This window comes from Scyliorhinus torazame, chromosome 11 (assembly GCF_047496885.1).
Source record: "Scyliorhinus torazame isolate Kashiwa2021f chromosome 11, sScyTor2.1, whole genome shotgun sequence".
Classification (NCBI taxonomy): domain Eukaryota; kingdom Metazoa; phylum Chordata; class Chondrichthyes; order Carcharhiniformes; family Scyliorhinidae; genus Scyliorhinus; species Scyliorhinus torazame.
The window spans coordinates 107006823-107028043 of record NC_092717.1 but is presented as its reverse complement, the minus strand read 5'-3'; the positions used below and the strand labels follow the sequence as shown (position 1 = coordinate 107028043).

At 47.5% G+C, this 21221-nt stretch overlaps 1 protein-coding gene across 2 annotated transcripts in view; it reads right to left on the bottom strand.

The window, feature by feature from the left end:
* Nucleotides 1–21221, bottom strand: part of lactb2 (lactamase, beta 2) — a 108184-nt gene that overhangs the window by 73463 nt on the left and 13500 nt on the right. For both annotated transcript variants that reach the window (XM_072467584.1, XM_072467585.1), the window contains exon 3: nt 13623–13749. In XM_072467584.1, coding sequence (XP_072323685.1) covers nt 13623–13749 — 127 coding nt within the window. The remainder of the gene's footprint in view (nt 1–13622; nt 13750–21221) is intronic.

Sequence of the window (21221 nt, the reverse complement as noted above, 5' to 3'; positions counted from 1 at the left end):
TCCTTTCCTCCGCCACCACGCAAGATCCATCCGACATCTTCTTACGGGGCAGCTGCGGGGAGAACGGCACATGCGCGGGTGGTGTCATTTACGCGGCGCTGGTTGCGTCATTTGCGCGGCGCCGCTTTTATGCGGCGCCAAGGCCCGGCACGCGTAAATGACGCAACGCCGCTCCTAGCCACCCGGGGGCGGGAGAATAGGGGTCTGGGAGCGGCCTCCGACGCCGGAGTGAAATACTCCGGTTTTCACTCCGGCGTCGGGACTTAGTCTCTCGATGGGAGAATTGCGCCCCCTGATTTCCAAGCTACCTGTAGCATAAAGTAAAACTATATCAAGGACCAGGCAGCATGGTGGCTCAGTGGTTAGCACTGCTGCCTCACAGCTCCAGGGTCCCAGGTTCAATTCAGGCCTTGAGTGACTGTCTGTGTGGAGTTTGCATTTTCTCCTCTTATCTGCGTGGGTTTCCTCCGGGTGCTCTGGTTTCCCCCCACAGTCCAGAGATTTAAAAACATTAAAAAAAAAATTTAGAGTACCCAATTAATTACTGGGATAGGGTGGAAGCCTGGGCTTACTTAGGGTGTTCTTTCCAAGGGCCGGTGCAGACTCGATAGGACGAATGGTCTCCTTCTGTACTGTAAATTTTATGATTTATCTGACCTTTTGTTTTAATGAATTTAGAGTACACAATTATTTTTTCCAATTAAGGGGCAATTTAACATGGCCAATCCATCTAACCTGCACATCTTTGGGTTGTGGGGGTGAAACTCATGCAGACACGAGGAGAATGTGCAAACCCCACACAGACAATGACCCTGGGCCAGCATTGAATATATCAAGGACCTTAACACAACACCTATATGTGCTCTAATGGGTCAGATTATACATGTGTAATTAAACAACCTTGGTCAAGGATAGAGATCAGACGCAGTAGAGAATGAAAAGAAAAAATCTACACAAGGCAAAGAATAGTGGCGATGTCACGCCTGGGAGCGAACAGAACAGCAAAGGGATATTAAGATGGTAGTGAAGGAAAAGCAGATGAGAAAAAACTTGGCAAGATATGAAGGATAGTTCTATAGCCTTTAGAGAAAGAGGGTGGCTAAGGTAATATGGACCCCTTAATGACACTGGAAGGAAAAATGTAATTGAAAATAAGGAAGTGGCAGATTTGTTAACTGATTACATTCTAGCAGTTTTTCAGGAGAGGAAGAAGACAAACTACCAGAGATAATAAACCATTGATTTAATAAAAGCTAAAATGAAAAAAGGTAATGGAAAATATAATGAGACTGACGATAGACAGTTGTCTAGCACTAGATGGCTATATGATAGTACATTAAAAAGTAAATTATAGCTGATTGAGTTATGAGCTTTCCTCTCATTTCAGGAATCGTGCTCTCGTACCCAAATACCCAATGTCACTCCATTGTTCCAGGAGGGTGGGACAGAAAAGCCAGGAAATTATAGACCTATTCAGTTTAACATCTGTTGTGGGAAAGTTACTGTGATATGGATTTAAGCAGGGAACGACCGAGCACTTGGACAATGTGAACTGGTCAGCATACCAGCTGGCAACAAAGGTAAAGGTCAAACCAAATAAAATAAAAAAACAATCGGATCAAAAGTAGGAAGGCAGTTAAAGAGTGAAATGGAAGCAGGAGCCCCTATTACTAATCTACCCCCGACTAACTCATCCCTCCGAACCCTTTAACGTGTCCAGATCCTTAAAGAAAGAAATGAATGGCCGCTGTCTCTGCTGGAACCTCCCCACCCAGCCTCTGATGGTACACTTGACTTTCTCCAGATCCAAGAACGCTATCAAATCTTCCAACCAGGCCGATGCCTTGGTTGTGAGGGAGATCTCCAGTTGAGTAATATTCACTTCCAAGAACATCCGCCTTCACTCTTGAGTAGAAAGACGGGGAGTATGAAACGCCAAATATTGCAACCAGCAGGCAAGGTTCTACGGTTGTCAGCAAAATCTTGGATATTGTGTCAAAAAAAGGAGGCCCAATACCCAGCAAGCTTAGGACCAGACCAAAAAGCATGTGTGTGGTTAGCCAGTATAAGTGAACAGCACATCTTGTTCTCTACATCTTGAAAGAATCCACTCATCCATGTCTTAGACTTAGTTTTATGTAGCACATTAAACTGAACCAAACTCAGTCTGGACCGGGATGAAGTGGAGTTCACCCTATAGAGGGTTTCTCTCCAAACCTCCTCAGTAAGAAGAGAGCCAAGTTCCTCCACCCATTTCTCATATACTCGATCCAAAGGGGCAGAATCTGGAGATAGAATGAAGCTGTACAGATTTAAAATGACCCTCTCTCCTGCTGTGCCAAGGCCAATACCTTTTCTAGCAGGGAAGGAGGGGCCCGGGGGAAGAGAAAATAACCGACTTGAGAATACCCAAATTTGAAAAAAAGAAAAAGGTTGGGACCAGTCAGATTGTATCTGTCTGAAAGTTTTTCAAGGCTGGCTAGGAATAAATCCCCAAAGTGTACCAGACCTCCCGTTCTCCAGGACCTGAACGATGGGTCCAAGCTCGAAGACCACGAAGATGTGGTTGTCAGATACTCAGGCAAGTGAGAGAGACTGAAGTGTTGCCGAAAATGCTTCCGAATCCTGAGGGAGAAAATCACCACTGGGCTCGAGGAAAGACCAACTGGGGAAAAAGGCAGAAGTGCAGTAATTATGGTGTGTAGGAGGAGGCTGCAGCACAATACCATGCCTCCAATCTGCTCCTGTTAGCCATTGTGGGATTTTCTGTACGTTGGCAGCCGAGCAGATTTGGGAAGGTTAAACCTCCTGATACTCTGTCTCTCTGAAGCAGAGCGCTGCGGACTCTGGGACTCTTACCTGCCCAGATGAACACCAATATTAATTTGTTGACTGTAACAAAAAAATGCTCTGGGTAAATAAAATGGGATACACTGAAATAAGAATCAAAACCTTGGTAACACATTCATCTTGACAATTTGGATGCTAGAGTCAGGGGGAGATTATTCTACCTCTGCAAGTCCATTTTAATTTTACCGATGAGGCTTGAAAAGGTCAGTTTGTGGAGTAAGGCCCAGTTATGGGCCACGCGGATCCCCAGATACGTAAATAGAGGACAAGAGGCGAAACGGCAGCAAACCAAGCTGAGTCCCTCTGGCTGTCAAGTTCACTGGAAAACACTCACTTTCATTCACATTTAATTTATAACCTGAAAATGTGCCAATTTTTGTGAGTATCTTCATGATGCTTTCTATTGAGGGGACCGGATCCGTAATATATAAGAGTAGGTCATCTGCCTATAGTAAGATCCGGTGCTCCTCTCCCTCCTGGTGTATTTCCCTCCATCCCTCTGACGCCATCAACTCTATCACCAGAGGTTCAATGGCTATCGCAAAGAACAATGGAGAAAGGGGGCAACCCTGTTTAGTGCCCCTGCCTGGTGAAAGGTATTCAGAGGAGGTCATATTTGTGCGGATGTTGGCTTTCGGAGAATTGTACATTAAATGAACCCAGGTGGGGAATTTAGGGTAAAATCAAATCTATCCAAAATCTCAAAAAGGTAGTTCCACTCCTTTATCAAATGCTTTTTCTGCATCCAAATATACCATAACTTCATTCTCCCGAGCAGATGAGAGGGATAGGACAACGTTCAAGAGACGTCGAACATTGGCCGATAACTGTCTATCTTTGATAAAGCCTGTCTGATCCTCCAATATTATATCTAGAAGATAGGGCTCCAGCCGGGTTGCTAGGATGTTTGCCAGTATCTTAACATCATTGTTAAGGAGTGTGAAATGGGTCAGTAAGACCCACACTCCACTGAGTACTTACCCTCAGGAGCACTGAGATTGTGGCTTGGTCCTGGGATGGGGCTAGTCATCCCACAGACATTGGGCATGATCTTCCGGCCTTGTTATGCTCTCACTCAAGCAAAACTAGGCCGCTGAATAGTGGGACAGGCCAAAAACGAGAACCGCGCCAGGTGCCAAACAGTTTACGATGTAACCGGCCTGCTCCTGTAGGCAATATCTGGATCTCGCTGTAGTGAGTCGAGAAACCAATTATCCACTTAAGCCCCATTTCCATACATTTAATGAGAGCCACCCCATATCCAATGGCTTCCTATCATTCAGCGGTCTCTCCAGCAAGTGTGCTCGCTGGTGCCAATTAGTACTCCTTTTGAAAAACGTGAATCTGGTGGAAGGGCTTCTGTGGGGAGCTAGAGAGGGAAGTAGCCATCTTTGCCCACAGCCAAAGAGCCCAGGGATGCTGGACTTGCCGCCCCAGTGCTCAGCGGGGAGTGGGGGACTCTCGGTTGGGGGTGGGGGACCCTCCGCAGGGGTGGGCCTCCATAGGAGGGTGGGAAAGGAGGCACTCGGGAGGCAACTGGTGGGCAACCGCGTGCGGCACAACCATGCCAACCCCTGGATCATTTACCCATTTTTGGGCAATCCTTGTCCCTGTCAGTCTGCCCCAGCAAGCACCCATAACCCCCACTGAATGCCAAGGCCTCTGGCCATGCGGCTGAAGGCTATTGCTGATGGGGAATTGGCAATCGTGGTTAAGTGAGCACTTCACACATCCCAAGTGGATTCCCCTGGGTGGGGGGGCCAAGTAGCATGTGGGAGTGATTGCTTAGCATTCCAATCAAACCTTGATGCCTGGACACTGATCTTGGACACTGCGGGAGGCAACATCACATACGCAGCAGCCAACATCCGAACACCCAGGGAATGGGACACAGCTCCGAGGACTTGTCCATGGCTGGAGGGTGGGTGGGTGCCACGGGGAGGGGGAGATGTCTGGAGAGATGGGCCAAGGGTTTGGAGGTTGGGCCGCATTATGGAAGAAAATGAAAGAGGCATCATACTAGTTGTGCACAAAGGTGTTTAATGTGTTTTACAATTCTCCACTCTCCTGATGGTGCCGCCCCTCCCCCCCCCCCCAGTGATCCTAGCTCTACCACTACGCCTAAAACAAGGTGGCACGGTAGCACAGTGGTTAGCACTGTTGCTTCACAGCTCCATGGTCCCAGGTTCAATTCCCGGTTTGGGCCACTCCGGGTGCTCTGGTTTCCTTCCACAAGTCCCAAAAGAAGTGCTGTTAGGTAATTTGGACATTCTGAATTCTCCCTCTGTGTACAGACGCCGGAATGTGGTGACTGGAGGCTTTTCACAGTAACTTCATTGCAGTGTTAATGTAAGCCTACTTGTGACAATAAAGGTTATTACTATTAAGTGGTTCCCCAGGATGCCCCTTAAGAGGTGGAGGCAGCCAACTACCTACCTCTTCCCGTGGCCTTCGATGCCCCTTGCGGGAGACCTCTGGGGCTCTGAGGCCGGAAGGCACCGACTCACCGAAGGCACGGATGGCACATGCACAGCTGTGCTGCACTGTCCCCTGTGCTGACTTTGAGACGCGGACTCATCAGAAGGGTGGAACTCGGGGGAGTTGGTGGCCACCATCCCCACTCCATTTGATGGGCCTGGGTTGGCACCCAGCCCGCCCCCTCCTCCTGCTCGGTGCCCATCGTGCCCTGTGGTTCACCTTAGGATGGAGGGTCAGCTGGTTCAAGCCGCGGCTGCCCCTGCATCATTCAGTTCTGCCAGCCCTGGCGGTTCCCCATGGTCTGCAGCATTGTGTCGATGCCCTCGGCAATGCTCCTCAGTGACTAGTACATGCTCTGCAGTGCCTTGGCAATGCCCACCTGCGACTGGGACAAGCTCTGCAGCGCCTCGCCATTCCCATTTGACAGCGGGAATTGTTGTCCCGCAGAACCTCATCATGGTCAGCCTGGTACTGGGTCACATCCCCCGATGAGGCGGACATTCTGTTGAGACCCTCAGCCATGGCTGTCACCGACTGAGCCACACCTTGGACACCTTCACCGACGTCGTGCACCAGACTCTCCACTGCAGTCGCCACCCTAGCAGTTTTGGCCTTGGTGCCATGCATTGCTAACAACATATCCTACGCCCGTAGCCTCTGGGATTCCTCCAGTCGGCTATAGATCTGCTGGAATGACGACAACATTGCCCTCTGAATGTCCTGGCTGTACCCTATCCTCTCAATCGGCTCCGGGTACCTCTGTACCACAGGCTCAGCATTAGGTCCTGGTATCCAGCAGACCGTCGACTGCTGTCCCGCCTGGGGGTTCCTGCCTCCACCTGATGTGCATCAGCAGCAGTGTGGTGCTCACCAGATTGTGCTCCCGAAGCCTGACCACTAACATGTCCCACCGAGGTGTATGATCTGCGCTGGTGGAGGGTGGGGATGACAGATGATGTGCTGCAACTATAATGGTTGCATCCTCGGAGATGTCCTCCAAGATATTCTCTTGGGAGTCAGGACAAAGCCCCCCCCTCCAAACTCAGGATGGACCGGCACTGTCGGCGGACCTGCAGGAGAATGGGCATGTGGTTAGTGTGAGGCTGGGTCAGTCAGTAAGACAACAACAACTCATGTTTGACAGGTCCTCCGGATGGAACCCAGTGGTTCCTCACCTCTGCGGCATCCACCAGCCTTCGCGTGGGTGACCGCTCTGTCCTTGGCCACCCCAGTCACCTCCAGGACACGCTCCTCGAAGGATCTGCTCTTTTGCTTTAAAGTTATGGAACTTCCAAGATCATCGCTCGAGGGGGTTCCTCTGCATGAGGTCTTGGTTGCAGTGCGTGATGAGAGCAATCTAGCTTTGGGGTGGATTTGAGCACCTTCTCACCCAACATTTTAAATAACATGCCGGCTATTTTTCTGTGGGAGTGTTGCCTTCCATTTCCTCTGGTAGACCCATGAGGCAACAGTTTTGCCTTAGAGACCTGTTTTCCAGGTTACTTACTTCATTTTTCAAAAACTTTTATTTTTATAAATTTAGAGTACCCAATTATTATTATTTTTCCAATTAAGGGGCAATTTAGCGTGGCCAATCCACCTAATCTGCACATCTTTGGGTTGTGGGAGTGAAACCCATACAGACACGGGGAGAATGTGCAAACTCCACACAAGACAATGATCCAGAGCCAGGATCGTACATGGGACCTTGGTGCCGTGAAGCAGCAGTGCTAACCAGTGCTAATCACCGTGCTGCCCATCTCCTTCATAATTTCAAAGACCTCTTTCAGGCTATATTTTCTCGAGAATAAAAAGATCCAGCCTAATTAGTATTTCCTCAGTTCTGGTACCACCCTTGTGATTTTGTTGCACTTTCTCCAGTGCCTTTCAAGCCTCTTTGTAAATGGAGGGCAGAACTGTGACCTGTACTTCTTTCTTTTTGAATTCTATTCTGTTGAAAACTTTATTTTTGTATTTTTCATTGCATCATTAACCTGCATTACTATTTTTTTAGTGATTTATGTATCTCCAACCGTATATTTTTATGAAGCAAGGGTATTAAGCAAGGGAACTGAGGCAGGTAAAAGGAATTAAGATACATATCAGTCATGATCTAATTGGACAGGACAACAGGCTCAGAGGATTGAATAAAACCATAAGACATAGGAGCAGAATTAGGCCACTCGGCCCATCGAGTCTGCTCCGCCATTCAATCATGGCTGATATTTTTCTCATCCCCCTTCTCCCCATAACCCCTGATCCCATTATTAATCAAGAACCTATCTATCTCTGTTTTAAAGACACTCAGTGATTTGGCCTCCACAGCCTTCTGCGACAAAGAGTTCCACAGATTCACCACCCTCTAGCTGAAGAAATTCCTCCTCATCTCTGTTTTAAAGGATCGTCCCTTTAGTCTGAGATTGTGTCCTATGGTTTTTGTTTCTCCTACAAGTGGAAACATCCTCTCCACGTCCATTCTATCCAGGCCTCGCAGTATCCTGTAAGTTTCAATAAGATCCCCCCTCATCCTTCTAAACTCCAACGAGTACAGACCCAGAGTCCTCAACCGTTCCTCATACGACAAGTTCTTCATTCAAGGGATCATTCTTGTGAACCTCCTCTGGACCCTTTCCAAGGCCAGCACATCCTTCTTTAGATACGGGACCCAAAACTGCTCACAATACTCCAAATGGGGTCTGACCAGAGCCTTATATAGCCTCAGAAGTACATCCCTGGTTTTGTATTCTAGCCCTCTCGACATGAATGCTAACATTGCATTTGCCTTCCTAACTGCCAACTGAACCTACACGTTAACCTTAAGAGAATTGTGAACAAGGACTCCCAAGTCCCTTTGTGCTTCAGATTTCCTAAGCATCTTCCCATTTAGAAAATAGTCTATGCCTCCATTTCTCCTTCCAAAGTGCATAGCCTCACACTTTTCCACATTGTATTCTGCCACTTCTTTGCCCACTTTCCTAGACTGTCCAAGTCCTTCTGAAGCCCGCCTGCTTCCTCAATATTACCTACCCTCTACAGATCTTTGTATCATCTGCAAACTCAGCAACCGTGCCTTCAGTTCCTTCCTCCAGATCATTAATGTATATTGTGAAAAGTCGTGGTCCCAGCACCAACCCGAGACACACCACTAGTCACCGGCTGCCATCCTGAAAAAGACCCCTTTATCCCCACTCTCTTCCTTCTGCCAGTCAGCCAATCCTCTGTCCATGCCAGGATCTTACCCTGAACACCATGGGCTCTTAACTTATTTAACAGTCTCCTATGCGGCACCTATGAATGGCCTATCTATGTTCCTATGGTGGGTAAAGTTGACCAATAGGTGGACTGATTATGAAAATGCACTTCTCCAACAAAGAAAGGAACACCTGACATTCCATTAAAATACCATACTACTCAATAGCATAGTTCTCCCTTGTACTTGTCCAAAGTTAATGAGAAGCTAATGTAATATCTCAATCCCAATATTCTACTACCTGATCATGAATCTCTGCCTGTCAATACTCCTGAGGGTTCTGCCATTTACTGTATACTTCCCACCTGTATTAGACCTTCCAAAATGCAACACCTAACATTTGTCCGGATTAAACTTCATCTGCCATTTCTCCGCCCACGTCTCCAACCAATCCACACCCTGCTGTATCCTCTGACAATCCTCATCGCTTTCCGCAACTCCACCAACCTTTGTGTCATCCGCAAACTTACTAATCAGACCAAATTATTTATATATACTACAAACAGCAACTGTTTGCATCAACAGCAAACCAGCACTGATCCCTACGGAACACCAGTAGTCATAGCCCTCCATTCAGAAATGCACCCTTCCACTTCTACCCTCTGTCTTCTATGACTGAGCCAGTGATGTATCCATCTTGCCAGCTCACCTCTGGATCCCATGTGAATCACCTTTTGTACCAGTCTGCAATGAGGGACCTTGTCAAAAGTTTCACTGAAGTCCATGTAGACAGCAAACACTGCCCATCCTTCATCAATCATCTTTGTCACTTCCTCAAAAACATAATTAATTTAGTGAGACACGATCTCCCCTTCACAAAACCATGCTATCTCTCGCTAATAGGTTCATCTGTTTCCAAATGAGAATAAATACTGACCAGAAGATTTCTCTCCAATAATTTCCCTGCCACTGACATAAGGCTACCGGCCTGTAATTTCCTGGACTATCCTTGCTACCCTTCTTAAACAAAGGAACAGCATTGGCTATTCTCCAGTCTTCTGGGATCTAACCTGTAGCCAATTAGGATACAAAGATTTCTGTCAAGGCCCAAGCAATTTCCTCCGTTGCCTCCCTCAGTATTCTGGGGTAGATCCCATCAGGCCCTGGGGACTTATCTCCCTTAATGTTTTTCAAGACACCCAGCATTTCCTTCTTTTTGATATCGACATGGCCCAGACTATCTACACACGCTTCCCTAGATTCATTGTCCACCAAGTCCTTCTCTTTGGTGAATACTAATGCAAATTACTCATTTGGTACCTTGCCTTACATCAAATTTAAAAAGAAAAAAAGGGTCCATTATCACAGATAAACGCACAAGCAGAATTAGTTGATCACATTTGAGATGTTTCGAAGTTCACACATAATATGGGACCAACAAATGTATCACAAATTGAAAAGAAAAGTTTGTTTTCTTTAAAAATAAAAAACCTTTTCTAAATTAATTGCAATTAAAAATCAGATTAAATGGCATAAGAAGTAGGGGCAGCACGGTGGCGCAGTGGTTAGCACTGATGCCTCACGGCTCAGAGATCCCACGTTCGATCCTGGCCCCGGGTCACTGTCCTTGTGGAGTTTGAACATTCTCCCCGTGTCTGCGTGGGTCTCACCCCCACAACCCAAAGATGTGCAGGGTAGGTGGATTGGTCATCCTAAATGGCCCCTTAATTGGAAAAAAAAATAATTGGGTACCCTAAATTAAAAACAAACAAACATAAGAAATAGGAAAAGACCATATGACCTGTCAATCTGCTTCACTCTGATCATGATTGGTCATGGGCTTCAATGCCACCTTCCTGCCCGCTCCCCATAGAACCATAGAATAGAACCATAGAATTCCTGCAGTGCAGAAAGAGGCCATTCAGCCCATCGAGTCTGCACCAACCGTCTAAAAGAGGACCCCACCCATCCCACTCTCCCACCCTATGCCTGTAACCCCACAACCCCACCTAACTTGCACATCTTTGGACACAAAGGAGCAATATAGCATGGCCAATCCATCTAACTTTGGACTGTGGGTGGAAACCAGGAAACCCAGAGGAAACCCATGCAGACAGAGGGAGAAAGTACAAACTCCACAGTCACCCAAGGCCGGAATTGAACCTGTGTCCTGGCACTGTGAGGCAGCAGGCCACCGTGCCGCCATATCCCTTGGTTCCCTGAGACACCAAAAGTCTAACAGTCTTAAATATATTGAATGATGGCTCATCCATAACTCTCTAGGGTAGAAAATTCCAAAGATTCACAACTCTTGAGTGAAGCAATTTTTCCTCATCTCAGTCCTAATGATCGGTCCCATATCATTAAACTGTGCCCCTTGTTCAAGGTTCCCCAGCCAGGTGAAACAACATTTCAGTATCAATCCTGTCAAGCTCTTTCATGACCTTGAATGTTTCAATGAGATCTTGGTTCATTTTTCTGAACTCCAGAGAACATGGATGAAATGTCTTTCATTATAGGACGTACATGCTCACAAGATGATTACAGATGGGGAAAGGTCATTCAGTCTATCTTAGTCCATCCATCCAGGATGATCCTAAAGTCCTCCCACTGCACAATGTAATTAATTATAATTATTTCAAGGTTTTCATTTGTATTATGCTTATAATTCATGTAGTGGTCACTCTTTGTGTGAAGAATAGTTTCCTGAATATAAAAAGTCTTATATTCACTTTTTAACAGTTTGAACTCATGTTCACTTGCACTACTCTTGCAATTTTGATTAATATTCCAGATTTAGTTGTATTACATTAAATATTTTATATGCTCTACAAGATCACCGCGCAGCTAATTTCTTTCCCATCTTTGCTCACAACTTGTCACTTGGGTCAAGCTTTGTGGTTTCCGACACCTCTGCCAGGGCTTGAATGTCTCCATGGTGTATTAGTGATCAGATCTGAATATGGGTGGTACGGTGGCACAGTGGTTAGCACTGCTGCATCACAGCACCAAGGGCCCGGGTTCAATTCCATCTGTGTGGAGTTTGCACTTTCTCCCAGTGTCTGCATGGGTTTCCCCCAAATGTTCCGGTTTCCTCCTACAATCCAAAGATGTGCAGGTTAGGTGGATTGGCCAAGATAAAATTGCCCCTTAAGTGTCCAGGGATTTGCAGGTTAGGTGGGGTTATGGTGATTGGGCGGGGGAGTGGGGCTAGGTCATGCGCTCTTTCAGAAGGTCAGTGCAGACCCGATGGGCCAAACGGCCTCCTTCTGTGCTGTAAGAATTCTATGGTTCTGTTGTATGGTATTTAAGGTGAGTCTGACAAGAGCAGTTTAATCATGATTTCCCAAAGCAGTGTTATTTTAAAGCTTGTATGGCTGCTGCTCTACATTGGTAAGTGTCAATTTTGACATTTTGGTGGTCAACTGAAAGAACACATCGGCTGGCCACCCATTTGATAGCGAAGAGGCTGTTGTGATTTTGAGGTCCTAGTCTAATTTGAATTTGGCTGTTGAGAGGCAAATGTCAAACTCTTGCAAATTGTTGCTCCTCAGCTTGAGGAACGTCAGCTGCCTAAAATACTGAGGCCTACAAGTAGGGCTTGGAAAGGATGAATGTGATATTAGTCTGGAAACGGCCTGCATTTTTAAAAATAAAGCTTATTTGTGGGATGTGGGCATTGTTGGCAAGGCAAACGTTTGTAACCCATTCTTAATTGTCCTCGAGAAGGTGGTGGTCAGCCCCTTTTTCAATCACTGCGCTGAAGGTACTCCTACAGTGTTGCTAGGTAGAGATTTCCAGAACTTTGATCCTGTGCCTGTGATGAAGGAATAGTCAAGATAGTGCAGTTCTCTGCTGCCTACTGTGCTGAGGGCCCGGGTTTGATCCTGGCCCTGGGTCACTGTCCGTGTGAGTTTGCGCATTCTCCCAGTGTATGCATGGGTTTCACTCCCACAACCCAAAGATGTGCAGGTTAGGTTGATTAGCCACACTAAATTGCCCCTTAATTGGAGAAGGAATAATTGGGTACTCTAAATTTATTTTAAAAAAGATAGTGTGCTATTTGAAGGCAGCAGTGTTCTCAAACACCCATTCACCTTTATTCTTCTAGGTGGGAGAGGTCATAGATTTGAGGGGGGGGGGTGCACTAACTACAGCATACCTAGCCTCTGACCTGCTGTTGTAGTCACAATATTTGTGTGTTGGGTCCAATAGCAATCCCAGGATGTTGATGGTGGAGGATTCATTGTTGGAAATGCCATTGAGTGTCAAGGGAAAGTGGTTAAGAGAAATTTACTGGAGTCAGTGGATGTTCTCCAGGTCTTTCTGCAAATGGGCAAGGGTTACTTCATTATGCAAGGGCCTGTAAATGGAATTGAACACTGCAATCATCAGTGCACACACCCACGTCTGACCATATGATGGACGAAAGGTTGTTGATGAAGGAGATGAAGATGGTTGGGACTAGGAAACAAATCCGAGGAAACACTGCAGTGATATCCCGGAGCTGATATGACTGGCCTCCAAAAGCCACAATCTTCTTTCTTGGAGCTAAATGCAGAACTTTTCTCCTGACAATTTTACTAGGGATTCTTGGTGCCACTTTTGGCTAAATGCTACCTTGATCCCAAGGGCATCACTTCTCCTCTCATCTCACCTTTACGTGGAGTTAGGAGTACTCCTGCACCTTTTAGTTCCAAAAGAAACATTCAATAGTTTTGAAAATGTCAGCCGTTTCCTGATTAGAACATTACTACGCATGGGCGGAATAATCTTGTTGCAAGTAGTCCTCTGTGCAAAGTTAGAAAGGGCCGATTGCCAAGATAAATGAGGCAATAAGGATAAGGAGCCTATTTCAAGGCCCTTAATGCCCGTTAGCTGATTCCCCCCCCCCCTCCCCCCGAGACCCTGCATAGCTTAGTTTATTAACATCCTTAAGTTCTTTCAATTTCATCCTTTTAAGCATTTCACCCATTATGCGGTTAATTCTGACTCAAATAATTCCTTTTGGTTTCTATCAGATGTAATTATACACACATTTACAAATATAGAAAAAAAATCAAAAACTTGCTCATTGAAAAGGCAACATTCTATCCAAAAATACCTCAGTGTGGCTCCCTCAGTTTCCAACACATCTCCATCCTTTAGGTACGTGTACTGATTGTCACCTTTTCCGATTGTCTCTTTCTGAGGTGGTTTGTGTGAAAGTTTGCTAATTTGAACGCCGCCACCTTATAAAATTCAAACAGACACATTTAAAAACAGCACTGGTCTAATTCATTTAGAATCTTAAGAGGATATCTTAGACCTAGTTAAGATAAATGTACAGTTTACAAATCTGGAAACACACAAGGAATTCAATATACAGTATGTACAAATGATGGGTTCTGAAGAGTCATATTGGATTCAAAACTTTAAGTCTGCTTCTCTCTCCACAGATGCTGCTAGACTTGCAGAGTTTTTCCAACATTTTCCGTTTTTATTTCAGATTTTCAGTATCTGCAGTATTTTGCTTTTGTCTAATTTCTATCTATATATAGAGAAAAGCAACATATTTATTGTTCTTTTGAGTAAAAGAACATCATTTACTAAGATTCACTAATAGTACTTAAACAAATAAGGTTTGGGCTTGTTTTTAAAAAAAATATTTTTATTGGGATTTTTAACATTTAGTAACAATTGACAGAGCCATTGGCAAAAACACAAAAGAAGAAATCAAGCACCAGCAACCTCATAAACAAGTCTTCTTGCACTTGTGCAACTAAACCTTGAAAGCCCAGACAGAAATAATTGGTAATTTGCAGTTGGCTTGGGTTTCAATTACCAGTACTGTACAATTTGTTACCTCTACACTCTCAATCTTATTCTCGAATTGATATAGAAAACACATCATTCACCTCTACTTTTGAGCTATTGACACCACTTTTATTTAGATAGTAACTTTAATGGAAAAACATCCCAAGACATACACTGAGATTTAATCCACAGATGGTGATGAACTAAAGGAGGAGGAAAGTTCGGTGGCACGGACTCAATGGGTCAAATGGTCTCCTTCTGTGCCATAAATGACTCTATGGGTGAACTGGGGTCGAGGATGTATGGATTTGACTGGTGGGGAAGGGAAATCAGCAAAGGCTGCTGAAAAAATGGTCTCAGTCTTAGTAGTCCAGGAGATTCTCATACTTGATTTTGGACTAAAGGCAGATGGGGCCAGCAAATTGGGATTAAGGAGCTGATTTGTGGTGGTGGAATGTGATGATTAATTTGACTTCAGCAGCAACTTGACCTGAAGGAGGTGACTCAGGGCTGGGATTCGAACGCGGGTCCTCAGTGCCGCAGTCCCAGTGCTAACCACTGCGCCGCATGCCACCCCATGGCAACTGTAGTAATGTGAGCACTTCACAGCCCCCAAGTGGATTCCCGTGGGTACATTTGCCATGTCACAGGTGTGAGTTACTGCCTCGCATCCCAACCAGGTCGTGAGACCTGGACACTGCCTGAACACCGGTGGCATCAACCCACCACAGAGGCAGAAGGCAACATCCAAAAACCCAAGAGCTGTCCCTCAGCACTGGGGACATGCCCACAACTAGAGTGGTGTGTGCACCGGAGAGGGAATCAGCACCCAGTCCAGGTAATGTTACCAGAGGGTGTTTGGGGTACAGGCTCTGGTGCTGGGAGGCTCCTGCTGCGGCTGGAGGTGCGTGCGCAGGGTGTGTTACACAGAACCCTGAGGAATGGCTGGTGATTTGAAGGGGGGTGTCCATGGGGGAACCAGAGTGTACCGGGCTGGAGGCCATTGCTGGTTGACTGTCCTTCATTAATTCCTTAAAAATATTACACGGGGTGAATATCTTGCACCCTCTCGGGGGCTGCCTTCGCGGTGCTGCTGGCAGACCAAGCAGCGGCAGCAGCGTCGACAGAGGCTCGAGCGACAGTTCATGATCAGGGCCCCACTCCACATCCTGAGGACCTGGCTGCCCATCAGGCCAGGAGGGTCCTAGAAGGGGAGGCCGGCGACGGCACAAGCTGTACAGGCATTCCTGGCCTTTCGAACAGATGTAGGATAGCATGTGCTGCAGGAGGCTCCGCCTCAACAAGGGAACGGTGCGGCACCTATGCCATGGCCTTGCGCACCTGGCACCACATGGAGGATATCCACTCCCCGTGGCCATCAAAGTCACGCCAGCCCTGAACCTTCATGCCTCGGCAGCCCTGAAACCTTCACGCCTCGGCAGCCCTGAAGCTTTACATCTCGGGATCATTCCAGGGCTCAAGTGGGGACTTGTGCGACATATCCCAACCAACAGCCCACAAGTGCATCTGTGAAGTCACAGATACAATGTTTGCCCGATCAGCAAACTATATAAATTTTGACATGGACAAAGCCCAACAGGATGCCTGGGCAGCAGGACTCTCTGCCATCACCAGGTTGTCCCAAATCCAGGGGGTAATAGATGGCGTGCATGTTGCCTTGAGTGCACGGAGCGTTAGGGAGCGCCCTACATCAACAGGAAGGGGTTCCACTCCCAGAATGTCCAACATGTGTGCGACCTCCACATGAAGATCATGCATGGGTATGCACGCTTCCCAGGGAGTGTACATGGCAGCTACAACGTGGGAAATCCGGAGATCCCCGGCATCTTCGAAGGACCCCCAGGATGGCCAGATGGACCCCACGATGGCTGGACCTGGCTAGTGAAACCAATATGGAGGTCGGTGGCCGATGCGGAGACCCGATATAATGAGGCCCATGAGGCCACCCACTAAAAATATGGTTCACTGCAGTACGCCCCCGAGAAGGCCTGCTTTGTGGTGGTCTGCTGTGCCCTCCACAACCTGGCACATTCGCGGGGCGACGTGCTGGAGGAGGAACATACAGTCCCTCCGAGGAGGACAAGGTGGTGGTGCTGGACCAGGTGGGGCTGGAGAATGAGCCCGGCGAGGACCTGCAGGACCAGCTGGAGGATGGAAGACAGGTGCCAGTGGAGAGGGTCTGCCATGCCCTGAGAGCCAGGAAGGCCCTCATCCTCGCCCGCTTCACATACTATGTGGCTAAGTCCGTCATCCCACACTCTTCCCCCTTACCACCCACCCACCACACCTTTCCCCAACCCGGCTCACCTCACCTTCCTGCCACCCCCACCCCAATTGCCCTGTTTCACCATCCCAGGTTCTGTGTTACATCACTCCAGGGTGATGGGCCTGTGTCAGCGGGTCCATGTCGAGGGCAAGAGGGTGATGATAACCCGCTGTAAGTCGAGCACCAGTTCTCCTCACTATGCCATAGGCCATAGTCTGACTCCTCTCTGTCTGCAAGTGCGCATTCGCGCCCATCACCTACATGTGGTATGCCCGGGGGGAAGATCCAGGACCACCGTGCTCGAGGGGGGGGGCAGGAGTTTGGCCTACATTGCGGAATTACATGCAAGAGGCGTCACATGTCTTCGGTGCAATATGTTTTATTGTTGTACCATAGTGACCTCAACCGCCTCTAGAGCCAGATGATGCTGCCCCCTTTCACCCCATTCCTCAACCCCCCTCCCAACCCCTTCCCCTCTCCTATGCTCTCTCAGTGATCTTCTATCTGTTTACCACTTCATGCTCTGCCACTACATCTCGGTGTTTCCCAGGGTGCACATCAGCGGTGGAGACAGCCTGCTGCTTACCACAGTAGGGGGTGGTTCAGGGGTACTGGTGGCTGCCATCGCCACCCCATAGGGAGGCTGCAGTTGGTGCCCATAGGGCCCCAGGGGTCACCTTGGGACGGAGGGGCAGCTGGACTGAGCTTTGGATGCCTCCGTATCATCTGGCTCTGCCAGCCCTGGCAGCTCCACAATGGTGTCGACACCCTCAGCAACGCCCCTCTGTAAGTGGGCCATGCTCTGGAGCACCTTGGTTATGTTCCCCTGCGTCTGGACATGCGCCGGCACCTCGGAAAGGTCCGCCTTCTTCAGTGACACGCACACCAGTAACTGGGACATGGGGCCGAGGCACTCAGACATGGCCGTCACTGACTGGACAAGGCCTTGAACACCACCAAGGTGCTGATGTCATGCACCAGGCTCTCCACTGCAGTGTTGGCTTTGGTGCCATGTATTGCAGGCGCTATCGTCTGCGCCCTCTGACTTTGGGACTCCTCCAATCCGCTGTGGACCTGCTAGAGTGTTGCTGATATCTCCTCCCTGAATGTCTCGGACATACCCTATCGACTGCATCAGCTCTGGGTAAACCTGGTCCAGAGGCTCAGCATTTGACTGGGATCCAGCAGACCTCTGACTGCTGTCTCGCCTGGGTGTTCCTGCCTCCACCTGATGTGCATCAGCAACTGTGTGGTGCTCATCAGAATGTGCCCCAGAAGCCTGTCCACTACCTTTGCACACTGAGGTGTGTGTCTCTGCGCTGGTGGAGGGTGGGGTGACTGTTGTATCGCGACTATTATGGTGCCATCCTCGGAGCTCCCTTATGGGCTATTCTCTTGGGAGGCATGGGGGGTGGTGGGAGACCACTCCGGATGGGCAGGCTCCATTGGATGGAGATCCTGTAGGAGAATGGATATGTGGTCAGTAGGGGACAGGATCAACATGCTGGCATATGCAACTCACATGTGACCGGTCCTCTGGTGGGGCCAGTGGTTACACATCTCTGCAGTGCAGGCCTATCTCGGCACTGGTAACTGATCTGTCCACAGTGGCCACCCCCGCAACCTCCAGGGTCTGTTCCTCGTAAGGGGTTAGAACTCTGATGACCGGCACCCTGCTATCTGTTTGGGCTCTCTCCTGTCTTTTATGGGCCAGCGTCTCTCGTGCGGATACAGAGAAGGCATCGTGAGCCACATGTTGGGGGGGGGGGGGGCGTCAGGCGGGACCAGTGCTAGGGGCCAATGTCAACTCACCCATGCGGTGCGATGGAGGTCATTTAGCTTTTTGCAGCACTGTATGGCGGTCCTCCAAGTCGCGCTCCCTGTGCTGACGGCTACTGCTACTTCAGCCCAGGAAGTACTGGCTGCCATGTGGCTGACCCGCCAAACCCCTCGGTATCCCGTAGTGACTCCACCACATCCAGCAGGTGGGCCAGGCCGGCATCCCCCAATCATGAAGCTGGTCTCCAGCACACAGCTGCATGCTGTGTGAGCTTACCTCTGCGGGATCGGTTAAAGTGCTGCTCCCTTTGTTAGCGAGGGGGTTGGTGAGCGCGGTCCCGGTGAATCAGCCAGTGTGACAGTCATTCATGGTGTGAAGCCCATGGGGCCTCATTAAGTGAACCAATTAACATTTGATACTGGTGACTGCCTTGCCGGGTAGCTCATGGCAGTTCCCGCACGCTATCACACTTAGAAACCTTTACATTATATCACACCAAATATCATGAAATGTAGCTCCTGATAACCGAATGCCAAAAGGAGATTGTTGTCAGGAATAAATGGGTGAGTCTCACATTTGTTAGTTGGGCACGTCTGACACTCCAGAGGCTGAAATTCCAAACATGCTTGTTTTGCAGGTGCAGCTGACAAATTTTATTTTGCAAAATCCATTTTGAATTTTGTTTATTGCTGGTTAAATTGATCTTCCAATTCACCAGTTTGACTGAGGGCATCAAGGAGGTAGTGCAAAACACTTGGTGGGGGGGTGGGCAAAAAAAACTCACATATTGCTGTTTTACAATGTGTTTTATATGACTCATTTTAAAAGGAGATTCTGAAAGTCCAAATATATCACTTCCACTGCATTTTCTTTTGTTGAGAAATTTAGTGCTCTCCTTGAAAAACATCATTAAGGGCACCACGGTGGCGCAGTGATTAGCATGGCTGCCTCATGGCACTGAGGACCTGAGCTCAATCCCGGCCCTGGTCACTGTCCGTATAGCATTAGCACATTCTGCCCGTGTCTGCATGGGTCTCACAGGGTAGCTGCAGGATAGGTGGATTGCCATGGGAAATTACTCCTTAATTGGAGTAATTGGGTGCTCGAAATTTATTTTTAAAAATTACTTGAACAACCTACCCTTTAGAAACCTGTTTCCACAAATAAAAAAATGACTGTTGCCTTGTCCACACACTGCAAGCTGTACACAAAAAATGTTTTGCCATGTTATAATGGAACAAATCCAGACAGAAACATAGGTTAATTCACTAATAAGCTATAATTTTGACTTTAAAATCAGCTTTCTGATTGACGTTAGAAATTATCGAAGGTTTCTCATCATTGTTAGCATTCCTAAATGTTGAAGTTTCATGATTAAAAGTTACCAATGATATGTGAGAATTGGAAATTTGAGAATTGGGGAGAAGATGGAGAAAATTTCTGAATTCAGAGTTGCTTCACTTGAATCTCTTCCTAGTATATAGAAGATATTTCAGTAAACATAAAGTTTCATGGTAAAAATTAACACACTGGAGAATGCTGCTCCAATTTCTTCCTGCATTCAGCATGCACACATCTTGTTTATACCACTGAGATCCAACCTTTGTGAAGGTGGTGGTGAGCACCCCCCACAGTTCAAATGGTGTAGGTACACCCACAGTATTGTTAAGGAGAGTGCACCAAGATTTTGTTTGATCCAGTGACAATGAAGAATTCTGTGACTTAGGGCTGTGTGACTGAGAGGGGAACTTGCGGATTGTGTTGTTTGCACACTTCTGCCACGTGTTTGGAAGGAGCTGTTGAAGGAGCCCTGGCTGCTATGCATCTTGTAGATGCTACTCACTGCTGCCACTGTGTGGTTCAGGGAGTGAATGTTTAAGATGATAATTGAGTACTGATTAAACAAGCTGCTTTGTCTTGAACTATGTTGCACTTCTTGAATGCTGTTGCACCTGCATTCATCCAGGCAAGTGGAGGGTATTCCTTCACACTTCTAACTTGTGCCTTGTAGATGGTGGACAGGCTTTGAGGAGTCAGGAGGTGTTTTACTCACTGCAGATTTCCCAGCCTCTGACCTGTTCTTGTAGCCACTCTATTTATATGTCTGGTCTAGTTACTTTTCTGGCCATGGCAAGCCCCCCAGACAGTTGATGGTGAGGGAATTCAGTGATGGTAATGCCACTGGACGTCAAGGGGACGTCAAGGGGAAACAATAATTGCCGAGTAAAAACAAATGACTGTGGATGCTGGAATCTGAAACAAAAACAGAAAATACTGGAGACCCTCAGCAGGTCTGACAGCATCGATGGAGAAAAAAGGGAGTTAATGTTTCGAGTCTGGATGACTCTTTGTCCAAAGCTGGAGAGAACTGATGTCCGTCCTTGGCCTGTTGTAATGTTTCAATAAAGCCCAGTGCAAACTGGAGGAACACCACCTCATCTTCCGATTAGGCATGTTACAGCCTTCTGGATTTAGCACTGAGTTCAACAACTTCAGACTGTGAACTCTCTCCACCTTCACCCCATTTTTATTTCGATCAATTTATTTTCATTCCTTCCATTGATCTGTTTTCCCCTCAACATTGTTCCACCCCCCTCCCCCACTCCATTTGGGTCAACTGTTCCTAGTTGCTCTCTACTTATTTTTTTTAGAAAATATTTTATTGAGGCATTTATAATTTTAACAATTTTAAACATCAAATTTCAACAAGAACAAAAACACAACAATATAACCAACAAACCCACCGATAACAAACCCATGGCTTACACAAACAGTGGCACCTTCCCCAGCTCCCCATCCGTGGTTCTCCTGCCCTTACTCGTTTCCCCCATGCCTCCCCT